General features: G+C 42.4%; 3 protein-coding genes across 3 annotated transcripts; 1 reads left to right on the top strand and 2 right to left on the bottom strand.

Annotated features, from left to right (window-relative positions):
* Positions 1–271: 271 nt before the first annotated feature.
* mRpL12 (mitochondrial ribosomal protein L12) lies at positions 272–1,555 on the top strand. The gene is made up of 4 exons (XM_089854060.1): positions 272–461; positions 629–974; positions 1,045–1,176; positions 1,263–1,555. Exons 1-4 carry the CDS (start codon positions 391–393, stop codon positions 1,377–1,379), a joined length of 666 nt encoding a protein of 221 aa, XP_089710186.1. The 5' UTR covers positions 272–390; the 3' UTR covers positions 1,380–1,555.
* On the bottom strand, positions 1,423–2,222 carry LOC149618062 (ribonuclease H2 subunit C). Its single transcript, XM_089854061.1, has one exon. It carries the CDS (start codon positions 2,024–2,026, stop codon positions 1,571–1,573), a length of 456 nt encoding a protein of 151 aa, XP_089710187.1. The 5' UTR covers positions 2,027–2,222; the 3' UTR covers positions 1,423–1,570.
* Positions 2,223–3,247: 1,025 nt separating this feature from the next.
* Positions 3,248–6,265, bottom strand: Tif-IA (RNA polymerase I-specific transcription initiation factor RRN3 homolog Tif-IA). Its single transcript, XM_089855816.1, has 6 exons — positions 5,051–6,265; positions 4,451–4,961; positions 4,232–4,362; positions 3,991–4,169; positions 3,637–3,898; positions 3,248–3,558 (listed from the first exon to the last, which is right to left on the bottom strand). The coding sequence occupies exons 1-6, from the start codon at positions 5,668–5,670 to the stop codon at positions 3,330–3,332; spliced, it is 1,932 nt and encodes a 643-aa protein (XP_089711942.1). The 5' UTR covers positions 5,671–6,265; the 3' UTR covers positions 3,248–3,329.
* Between the last annotated feature and the right edge of the window lie 5,576 nt (positions 6,266–11,841).

Here is an 11,841-nt window from a genome sequence, read left to right as displayed (position 1 = left end):
GTATCAGGTCCAATAATATATTTCCCGCCTTTTACTAAGTTAGCGGCGCGAATATATACATTCGTCAACACGCCCGCCATCTAGCGAGGAAAAATAGCGATTAATAAAAGGCGCAAATATGATGTCAAGGAGTTCACACGTCCGCCATCTAGCGTACAAATTTGCAACTAGTCTAGTTAAAAGGCGCAAATATATCAAGGAGTCAACACACGTCCGCCATCTAGCGTAAAAACTAGCAAACTCTAGTTGCCAGTCCGCTCGTTTTTGGCGCGTCGAGCGCGATATAAAAAACGCATGGAGCTGACCGCCCTCTCCTCGATTGATCAATTTCTAATTAAAATTTAACTCTTTCGTTAATTATTCATCATCTAAAGCCTTAAATAATTAGTAATGGCGGGTTTAGGTACTTTAAGCAGCATTTGTTTCGCTTCGCGAAAGAACGCCCTTCAGTGCAATCGTTGGTAAGGACTAACTTTCATTCAATTGACCAAAAGAAAAATTAAACCAAGGCTTAACCGAAGAAAGAACGAAAGAACTTGGCTTATAAAGTTTAAAAATAGAATTACCGGCTCCGGAAAGGTTACGTAACCTTTGTCTAATCAATATTTCCCCCTTATTTTCATTGCAGGGCGCTAGTTTTTCAACATTATAGGCAAAATCATTGTAGATTCAAGTCTAGTAGTAGGCCTAGTAGCCTCTCTCATTTAACTTGTAACGTAACAAAAACAACTCTAAGGCATAGGGCCACATCGGCGGAATTCTCCCCAGATTCAATTGCCCATCCTCCCCCGCCCGGAATTGACAAACAATACCCAACAAAAATCAAGAATATAGTGGACGACATCGCCAAACTAACCCTGATAGAAGTGGCCGATCTAAATGAACTTTTGAAAAAAACTCTAAACATTCAAGACTCTCCGATGATGGCTATGGGAGCGGCGCCAGCGGCCCAACCTCAAGCCCAGGCTGCTGAGGCGAGAGACTCCAACTAACTAATTAATTTGGGGCCTTAATTATAATCGTATTTACCTAATTATAATCTAGGAGGAAGCGGAAACAACGAGTAAAAAGGTTCAAACAGCATTTGTAGTTAAACTAGAAAAGTTTGACGAGACCAAAAAAGTTCCGCTAATTAAGGAAATAAAGAATAATGTTGAAGGAATGAATTTAGTTCAGGTATTCTTCGTTTCCCCCCCCCTCCCCCTCGCACCCCCCCGGGGGGCCACCCCTATTGGCTAATTGAAACTTTTGATTATTTGCAGGCCAAGAAGTTTGTGGAATCGGCTCCCCAGATTGTCAAGGCAGACTTAACTAAAGAAGAAGCTGAGAAATTGAAAGCCGCCTTGGAAGCAGTTGGCGCCACAATAACAGTCGTTTAGGAATTGTTAGTAACCCCCTACCCCCCCCCCCATGTGATTAGAATTTCAGAAATAAAGGACTTTATTGTTGGGGGGGTTGAAAATAAAGGTTTCATTTCAACAAGATTTCAAAAAATGTAGAAGATGATATTTAAATTGCGTCAATAAAACCAAATTGTCAAGTTTTTTTAAACAAACTCGCGTCTTTTGAGTCATTTTTTGGTGGCAGACGCGGTTTCACTTTCAGTTTCAGGGCAAAAAGGCACTTGAACTGGTTTATGAATAGCCTGGGATATGGCGCACCACTCGAAAGCGCGCTTAATTTTATCATCGGCACTCGGCATTTGATCCCAGTTCCATAATTGCAACGTTGAGAATGTTTTATTAACGCTAAACTGGCTCTCCGTGGCAGCCACCTTATCTAAGACAACACCTTGGTACCCCGCTGGTACCCTTACACTCTCTCCTAACAAAGGCCTACCTCGAAATGACGCCGTTTTCATCATTCCCTTGTTATCGGCGGCGTGATCCTTGACCTTGATCGAGGGTGAAAAGTAGGTCGAAACGGGGGCATCCGGGTGGTCCTCCTTCAAATGACAGGGCACAAAATGCAACTCGCCGCCACTAACCTCTTCCTTTTCCTCCGACACCGCGATCATGACACTCATTTTAAACCGTTTCTTTCGTTTCCCACCAAGTTTATTTTTAGTTACACTCGCTGACCGATTGTTCAATTAACTACCATTAATTGATGGTAATTAAAACTTACGACAATGGCGACCGAAAACAAAGACCGAAGTTAATTGAGTTGACGCGGGAACCCGCTAAGATTAGGCCCGAATCGGCTCAGCGGTACCAATGCAGCGGCCAATACCGGATCAGCCAATCAGGAGGCAGCGCGCCAAAATTCAAACGCGAAACCAGACCAGTTCAGTTTCGATTGAAATCCAGCATGGAGTAATATTACGGTATTCGCGATCCGTAATCTCATCTCCGTCTAGATAAACTTTAAAAATTTATTGAGAACTAAATAATGGATGAAAAATTATAAAATTAGACTCAAAATTAAGATCAAAATTTACTTGACACTCCTCGAAAAACTCCACGTTGATAAAAATAGGAAACATTTTGTAAAATACTCCTAATTACAGATAGAGTTCGGACGATATTTTCAAAATCTCCGACTTTTCCAGCTTATCCCTGACCATTTAAAGCGCGTTTTGACCAGAGTTCTCTTCACGATCACGCTCAGGCCCATATTTAGCATCGCCTCAAGGCTCAAGCGCAATCCCCGAGTTTTTCGCAAGAAACTTTAAATCCCTGAACTATTAACCCCATTTTCCAAAACCATGACTTATCCTGATTCCGCGTGAACCCTGAGATATGACTAAACACTTTCTAAAGTTCCCTAGCTAAAGTAGGAGAATTTTATAAGATGATAACCGCTGTCCGTAATCCGTACGATTAGCTTGAAGGGAAGAGGGGGGAGGGGATGGCTTTCCGTCCGTTTCATCATCAACTCGGGATTATCGCGGTGGTCATCAGGACCACTAGCGACCAGTCTGGGAAATAAGGATATTTTTTAAACTAGTCCTTGGGACCAGTGACCCCCCCCCTCGAGTCCTAAATAATAAACTGGTCTCAGGACTGGTCCCCACCTTTGTTCTCCTATAGATTTGCAATTAATAAACTGGTCTCGCAGGAGGACCAGCAGTGACCCCTGCACTTCTTCAATTAAAAAACTAGTCCAAGCAATTAATAAACTGGTTTTGGACCGGAGGAAGGGCACTAATGGACTACTGGCGACCCGCGAGCTTATCACGCCCCCCCACCCCACCCCCCAGAAATTTATAGGGTTTTCTTGGCGAAAGACAGAAATGAAGACGGTATTTGCGCAAAGTTCCCGAGTCTTTATTAATATAGAAATTTCTTTTCAATGTACACAATTTCGAGGGAGACAATCGACGAATTTCATCTCATTTTTGGGGAGTATTTGAAACCGGGCGAACTACCGTAGGACAAGACGTCGCTCAGAGCGGCCGAGGGGCTGGTGGGCGTCGTGCCCGTCACCATATCTTCTATGAAATCATCCTCTTCCTCTTCCTCTTCAGGCTCCTCCTCCTCCCCCCGATGGTCAGCCACTAAGGCGCCGCCGCCGCCGCTATACGCTCGATACAAGGGCCAGATTTTAAGTCCAGACCTAAGAATTGTTGTCGGAATAATTGACGTGACGTGACGTGACGTGACGAGGCGATAAGGGGCGGGAGAGCTAGCTTACCTTTTTAATAAGTAAGGGTCAAAGGGGAAAAAGGTTTCCAAAACGGCGAAACTGGAATATCCGCTGGACAAAGTGGCCGTTTCTTTGGCCACTGGCAGCCGCATTCGCTTGTTTTTCTCGATGACCGTGTAGCAATAAGCGATTTGGAAAGTTTTGGCCACCTGGGCGAAGTTGGTCACGACCGTCGGAAGGCAAACTTTCAAGGGATTCAAAGTGCACGTCACTAAACGTTCCAAATTCAAACTTTGAAGAAACTTTAAACCTGACAACAAAACAAAAGTGTCATTTTTTCGAATTTAATGGCGAACCACCAAAGAAAGCCAGGAGGCGTTGAGGCGGCGGCGGCGCCATTACCGTCTTTCATTTCGAGAAATTCTTCGTGTCTGAAGGCGATGACGTAGAAAACTATTTGCGAGACGGAGTAAAAGGTTCCGTGGTAATTGGCGTCGGCCACGTTTTTGGCGCTTCCGGTCAGATTATTAATGTAGGCGTGCAGCCAGTGACACATCAGCTTTAAACAATCTTTCACCACTCTGGAACGAGCGACTCGTCATTACCGGCTTCCGGGCCTTTCGTGTTTCCACTCAATACTTACGCGATATTAACGTAGTTCGCTCTGCAAACGAAACTTCCCAGATAACAAACGGAAACTTGTCGCGCCACGCTCGCCACGTTCGGATTTTGAACTTTTTTCCATAAATAATCGATAAAACCTTCGAACAGCAACTGAAAGAATCCAAATTCATGAAGAAGAAGACAAGAGCCCCCCCCAAGCCGGAGAATGGGGGTGGGGGCCCCGTTCGGGATGACTCACGTTTCGAAAACTACAAATGTAGAAGATGAGAAACTGGACGTGAGCGCAGGCGTGCGTCGGTAAGACGACGTAATCAAAGACCGCCAACAGTTCTTTGTACAGTTTCTTGGTGGCTTCCCAATTCAAGTCTCGTCTTCGGTTATGGGTGGGCGTCGGCGCCTCGTCGCCGCCGCCGTAACAAACCCAATCGACGTAGTTATAAATTTCCATCAGCAAAGAATCGAGTGTCTTGGCCAGAGGATGTTTCGTCTCTTCCTCCTCGCTGCTTTCTTCCATTTTGAAGATGGTTTCGTCCTCCTCCTCCATTTCCGCTTCTTCAATCTCCGCTTTGGAACAATGAACGTCCAACTGAATCATCTTCGTGACGATTAATTCCAAAATGGATCGTCTCGAAGCGGGCACGTACTTGGTGATTTCTAACAAGTTACGGACGTAACATTGTTGGACAAAACGGCTTTTCTTCATGTAAGGAAAGCTATCGGCTAGCAAGGACGACAACTGAATGGAAGCTCTGAAATTGACAAATCGTGAAGATTAAAATCACCCCAACCCCGAAATAAGTTTCACTAATAAAAGAGAGTGGCGGCGAATTGAGCTTACAAGGGTATGAGCTTCAGGATGGATCGCAATAGGTTATGCAGTCTCTCAAAATTCAACTCTTTCGCGTCCATTTCTTCCGTATCCGGCGGCAAAATAGGAGTAAACCTCTTGACAATCATCTTGAGAACGGATTTAGTGTAGAAGGTAAAAGCGGTCACCAAATTGAGCGTAACTTCGCTGTACGAGCGAACGACGGCCTCGCTCTTGTTCATCCAATCGAGTTCCAGTAAGACGTCAACCAGATGTTCGTTCTTTTTGTCAAAGAGCGAAATGTGTTGACTCAATTGGTCCAACCACTTGATTAAAACATCGTCCTGAACGTACTGGCTTCGTAGCGCCAAGGAAATGGCGTTGGCGTCCATGATGGATTTCACACCCGATTGCGAACTCATTGTTTTCGACGCTCGATTAGCCTCATATTCCAGAATACTGGTTGTTGACAAGTCGAACTTGACTCTCGAACTGTTATTTACGCTCCTCTTTTCCAAGCCCTCGTAACTGGTGGCGTTTAACGTTCCCCGTGAAGAACCCGGACTCGCACTCGCCGCTAAATTGACACCGAGTCTCGTCCGAAACTGTTTAGATTGGTTTTTAAGAATAGAAACTGGATCCGATGGCATTTTACATGTCTATTTTCCGAGCGAAAACTTTCTTCGAGTTGTATTTCACAGGCTTTTAATTAATTAAATCAAATCGCGCTTGAAAATACGGTAGTTATAGAGAACAACGTGGACGTCGATCAGACGAACTCAACGTGAATTTCCCGAGCAAGGAGGATTATGAGGATAGCGGTAGCACCGTAGCGGCAAAGCCTTATAGATATTTATACTTTATTACCCTCGCTGCATTGGTATTAATTTAAAACTTTACGCTTTTAATTAAGGCGAGAACTTGGTTAAATTAAACTAAATACCCGCGCGAACACGAGCTAAACAGACAAGGCCGGAAATAAGCGCGGGACACTGGACATCTGTGGTTGCCAGATGCTTTGGTTACGAAATAAATATTATTGTACAATAAAATTTTAAAACGTCCTATACCTTTTTTAAAAACTAAGGGGGGTCACTGGACACTTTGACCAATAAATTTTCCGAAGTTTTTATAGATTACGACGTCACGACGACAGTAACGGCACAAAGAAGTCCATTAAGGCGATGAGCATTCCCATTCTCGCTAAAAGTAAATATATATATTCTTGCTATATCGTCTATCGGCGGGTTTTTTGAAATTTGAGATTTCCGAAATTTTTACCAATTTTTATTTTCTATTTTAAACCGTAATTAAATTTAATTTATAGCTAAAATTAAACCTGTAAGTTCGCGGAACTGACAGGTTTGGAACTATAGACCAGCTAACTTCGATCATTAAAAGTGAAATTATGCAAATTTTATAAAGAAATTTGAAATACATTTCCGGTCAATTAGTATATAATTTGATGCGGAATCCAACGCTAGTAACCCCGTAGAGATCGCATTCGTAGTTTCAACCCTATCGTACCACTTAGATTATCGCCATATTCCATAATGGCCTCAAAAACACGGGGAGGTTGGAAATGGATAAATCAGTTGAAATTAGTATATAATCCAAAACCGTTTCATCGAAATCAGTGGAATTCAAATCAGGAACATTATTGATCAGTTTTAAACCTCGTTTCAAAAGATATCGATCTGATTTTTCAACGTGACACTCTTAGAAGGTCACGTGACAATATCAAATAAAAACATTCCTTTAAAATTAAAACAATTAAGGTTTGGTTCAAACTGACAACGGAGATCGTCTTAATTAGTGGAATAACTAATGAACCGCTAGTTTTTAGTATGGTTAGATGGGGGGACAAATTGGACTATAACATACACTAAGGACATCCCCGTATCTCTACTAGAACCAGAGTTACGAGGCTGCAAAGTTGGGTCTAAAATGCAATTCCTATGGAGGGTTTGTTTGTTTACGTTTTGCTTAATTACTCGGCCCCTGTTTGTCGTAGCCCTAAGTTTATAGTATGGTTAGATGGGGGACAAATTGGGCTATAACTTACGCAAAGGACATCCCCGTATCTCTACTAGAACCAGAGTTACGAGCCTCCAAAATTGGGTCAAACGCTTTTCCTATGGAGGGGTTGTTCGTTTACGTTTTGCTTAATTACTTGGCCCCTGTTTGTCGCAGCCCAAAGTCTTTAGTATAGTTAGATGGGGGACAAATTTAACTATAACATACTCAAAGGACATCCCCGTATCTCTACTAGACCCACAGTTACGAGCCTGCAAAATTGGGTCTAATGCATTTCCTATGGAGGGGTTTGTTTGTTCACGTTTTGCTTAAATATTTGGCCTGTATTTTCGATCAAACATCAGAACATATCTGTAGTGCAGTGGTTATCATGTCCGCCTCACTCCCGGAAGTCTACAGGTTCGAAACCGCGAATTTTTTTTTTTTTTTTTTTGCTTGGGATATGTAAAGACCTTTATAATTATCCGAACATTTGTGTCAAGGTCACATTATTTACATCCCCGTAACTCTACTAGACGTCTAGAGCCAGAGTTACGAGGCCGCAAAGTTGGGTCTAATGCAATTCCTATGGAGGGTTTGTTTGTTTACGTTTTGCTTAATTACTTGGCCCCTGTTTGTCGTAGCCCTAAGTTTATAGTATGGTTGGATGGGGGACAAATTGATCTATAACATACTCAAAGGACATCCCCGTATCACTACTAGAACCAGAGTTACGAGCCTCCAAAATTGGGTCAAACGCTTTTCCTATGGAGGGGTTGTTCGTTTACGTTTTGCTTAATTACTTGGCCCATGTTTGTCGTAGCCCTACGTTTTTAGTATGGTCAGATGGGGGACAAATTGCACTATAACATTCTCAAAGGACATCCCCTTATCTCTACTAGAACCAGAGTTACGAGCCTCCAAAGTTGGGTCTAATGCTATTCCTATGGAAGGAGTTGTTTCTTTACTTTTTCCTTAATTACTCGGCCCTGTATTCTCGGTCACCCATAATAACATATCTGTAGTGTAGTGGTTAACACATCCGCCTCACTCACGGAAGGCCACAGGTTCGAAACATTTTTTGTGGGAGCCTAGATCTCCGTCCTATCTATCGTTTCCCATTCGTCAATGAGAGCCTGAAAATATTGGCGCCTTGGCTCCAAGTTCACTCTACCAGCTTGGTCTTCTTCGGCTTCTTCAAATCGAACTGTCGGCTCAATCCTCTTGGATTCGTATTTGGGGGAGACGTCCATCCAATCTCTTACCCTCGCCCCCCGCCCCCCCCGGCGTCTTTAGATCGGCGCGTTTCTTTGTTTTGGTGGCCGAATCTACGCGGTGCTGCATTTCTTTACACGCCCTCCCTCATATGCCTTCTTAATTAGAGCCGCCCGCCTCAAGAATATTAACAACCGTCGTTGTTGCGTCTGTCTGGCAATAACCATCGCGTTGGTACCTGCTGGACAATCCCGCAGAATGTGCCAAAAAGTTTCTTTCTTCATGCAGTTCGAGAGATAGAGATAGAGAGAGAGAGAGAGTGAGAGAGAGAGGGGGGAGAGACAGAGGGGGAGAGAGAGGGGGGAGAGACAGAGGGGGAGAGAGAGGGGGAGAGGGGGAGAAAAGGGGGAGAGAGACAGAGAGGGGGAGAGGGAGAGAAAAGGGGGAGAGAGACAGAGAGGGGGAGAGGGAGAGAAAAGGGGGAGAGAGACAGAGAGGGGGAGGGGAGAGAGAGGGGGAGAGACAGAGAGGGGAGAGAGAGAGAGAGACAGAAAGAGAGAGACAGAAAGAGGGAGAGAGGGGGAGGGGAGAGAGAGGGGGAGAGACAGAGAGGGGGGAGAGAGACAGAAAGAGGGAGAGAGGGAGAGAGGGAGAGAAAAGGGGGAGAGAGACAGAGAGGGAGAGGGGAGAGAGAGGGGGAGAGACAGAGAGGGGGGAGAGAGAGACAGAAAGAGGGAGAGAGGGGAGGGGAGAGAGAGGGGGAGAGACAGAGAGGGGAGAGAGAGAGAGAGAGAGACAGAAAGAGGGGGAGGGGAGAGAGAGGGGGAGAGACAGAGAGGGGGGAGAGAGAGAGAGAAAGAGAGAGACAGAAAGAGGGAGAGAGGGGGAGGGGAGAGAGGGGGGGGAGAGAGAGAAAGAGAGAGGGAGGAAGTCACTTGATGTCTTAAAAAACTGAAGGCCCACCCACTGGTAGTGAAACTATGGAATAAGTACTAAATACAAAGTTCAGGTCACGAAGGCAAACCTCAGTACCGGTAACCCCTACAAAGGTTAGGTTAGGTTAGGTTAGGTTAGGTTAGGTTAGGTTAGGTTAGGTTAGGTTAGGTTAGGTTAGGTTAGGTTAGGTTAGGTTAGGTTAGGTTAGGTCTTATAAAAAATGTCACGTCTTAACCTAAGAATTTCCCATGTTAAAATGGAATAGGTTAAATCAACCTACGATTTTTAACCAGCAGGTAGGGACCTGATGGTTCTATGGCAATTTAACATGGGATTTTATACCAGTCAAGCGGACCTTATGTTCCTCGAAGTTCTTATCGTTCGGAAAAGGTAGGGGAAAGGTTATGTGATTACAAAGTAATACCGTTTGTAATGTCAATCAACCTAACCTAACTTTATCTATCCTATCGTTCGGAAAAGGTAGCGGAAAAGTTATGTGATTACAAAGTAATACCGTTTGTAATGTCAATCAACTTAACCTAACTTTATCTATCCTATCGTTCGGAAAAGGTAGTGGAAAAGTTATGTGATTACAAAGTAATACCGTTTGTAATGTCAATCAACCAAACATAACCTAACCTAACCTATCGTTCGGTAAAGGTAGTGGAAACGTTATGTGATTACAAAGTAATACCGTTTGTAATGTCAATCAACCTAACCTAACTTTATCTATCCTATCGTTCGGAAAAGGTAGCGGAAAAGTTATGTGATTACAAAGTAATACCGTTTGTAATGTCAATCAACCTAACCTAACTTTATCTATCCTATCGTTCGGAAAAGGTAGTGGAAACGTTATGTGATTACAAAGTAATACCGTTTGTAATGTCAATCAACCAAACATAACCTAACCTAACCTATCGTTCGGAAAAGGTAGCGGAAAAGTTATGTGATTACAAAGTAATACCGTTTGTAATGTCAATCAAACTAACCTAAGCTAACCCATCGTTCGGAAAAGGTAGTGGAAAAGTTATGTGATTACAAAGTAATACCGTTTGTAATGTCAATCAACCAAACATAACCTAACCTAACCTATCGTTCGGAAAAGGTAGTGGAAACGTTATGTGATTACAAAGTAATACCGTTTGTAATGTCAATCAACCTAACCTAACTTTATCTATCCTATGGTTCGGAAAAGGTAGCGGAAAAGTTATGTGATTACAAAGTAATACCGTTTGTAATGTCAATCAACCTAACCTAACTTTATCTATCCTATCGTTCGGAAAAGGTAGTGGAAACGTTATGTGATTACAAAGTAATACCGTTTGTAATGTCAATCAACCAAACATAACCTAACCTAACCTATCGTTCGGAAAAGGTAGCGGAAAAGTTATGTGATTACAAAGTAATACCGTTTGTAATGTCAATCAAACTAACCTAACCTAACCTATCGTTCGGAAAAGGTAGCGGAAAAGTTATGTGATTACAAAGTAATACCTTTTGTAATGTCAATCAACCTACGATTTCCAAACCTTATAAACTATCGTTCGGAAAAGGTAGTGGAAAAGTTATGTGATTACAAAGTAATACCGTTTGTAATGTCAATCAACCTAACCTAACTTTATCTATCCTATCGTTCGGAAAAGGTAGTGGAAAAGTTATGTGATTACAAAGTAATACCTTTTGTAATGTCAATCAACCTAACCTAACCTAACCTTACAAACTATCGTTCGGAAAAGGTAGCGGAAAAGTTATGTGATTACAAAGTAATACCGTTTGTAATGTCAATCAACCTAACCTAACCTAACCCATCGTTCGGAAAAGGTAGTGGAAAAGTTATGTGATTACAAAGTAATACCGTTTGTAATGTCAATCAACCTACGATTTCCAAACCTTATAAACTATCGTTCGGAAAAGGTAGTGGAAAAGTTATGTGATTACAAAGTAATACCGTTTGTAATGTCAATCAACCTAACCTAACTTTATCTATCCTATCGTTCGGAAAAGGTAGCGGAAAAGTTATGTGATTACAAAGTAATACCGTTTGTAATGTCAATCAACCTAACCTAACTTTATCTATCATATCGTTCGGAAAAGGTAGTGGAAAAGTTATGTGATTACAAAGTAATACCGTTTGTAATGTCAATCAACCAAACATAACCTAACCTAACCTATCGTTCGGAAAAGGTAGTGGAAACGTTATGTGATTACAAAGTAATACCGTTTGTAATGTCAATCAACCTAACCTAACTTTATCTATCCTATCGTTCGGAAAAGGTAGTGGAAAAGTTATGTGATTACAAAGTAATACCGTTTGTAATGTCAATCAACCAAACATAATCTAACGTAACCTATCGTTCGGAAAAGGTAGCGGAAAAGTTATGTGATTACAAAGTAATACCGTTTGTAATGTCAATCAACCAAACATAACCTAACCTAACCTATCGTTCGGAAAATGTAGTGGAAAAGTTATGTGATTACAAAGTAATACCGTTTGTAATGTCAATCAACCTAACCTAACTTTATCTATCCTATCGTTCGGAAAAGGTAGTGGAAAAGTTATGTGATTACAAAGTAATACCGTTTGTAATGTCAATCAACCTACGATTTCCTAACCTTATAAACTATCGTTCGGAAAAGGTAGTGGAAAAGTTATG

This window comes from Phalangium opilio, unplaced genomic scaffold (assembly GCF_054372755.1).
Source record: "Phalangium opilio isolate 3A_F unplaced genomic scaffold, DU_Popi_V2 ptg000209l_1, whole genome shotgun sequence".
Classification (NCBI taxonomy): Eukaryota; Metazoa; Arthropoda; class Arachnida; order Opiliones; family Phalangiidae; genus Phalangium; species Phalangium opilio.
The sequence above is the reverse complement of the archived record's forward strand: the minus strand, read 5'-3'. Positions and strand labels throughout refer to the sequence as shown.

Excerpts from the sequence above, each read along its gene's own strand:
- Tif-IA (XM_089855816.1), bottom strand. The coding sequence starts at position 5,670 with ATGCCATCGGATCCAGTTTCTATTCTTAAAAACCAATCTAAACAGTTT. Across the intron at positions 3,899-3,990 it reads ATTTCTCGAAATGAAAGACG|GTTTAAAGTTTCTTCAAAGT; the intron begins GTAATGGCGCCG and ends TTTTGTTGTCAG. Across the intron at positions 3,559-3,636 it reads GACCCTTACTTATTAAAAAG|GTCTGGACTTAAAATCTGGC; the intron begins GTAAGCTAGCTC and ends AACAATTCTTAG.
- mRpL12 (XM_089854060.1), top strand. The coding sequence starts at position 391 with ATGGCGGGTTTAGGTACTTTAAGCAGCATTTGTTTCGCTTCGCGAAAG. Across the intron at positions 462-628 it reads GCCCTTCAGTGCAATCGTTG|GGCGCTAGTTTTTCAACATT; the intron begins GTAAGGACTAAC and ends TTTTCATTGCAG. Across the intron at positions 1,177-1,262 it reads AAGGAATGAATTTAGTTCAG|GCCAAGAAGTTTGTGGAATC; the intron begins GTATTCTTCGTT and ends GATTATTTGCAG.
- LOC149618062 (XM_089854061.1), bottom strand. The coding sequence starts at position 2,026 with ATGAGTGTCATGATCGCGGTGTCGGAGGAAAAGGAAGAGGTTAGTGGC.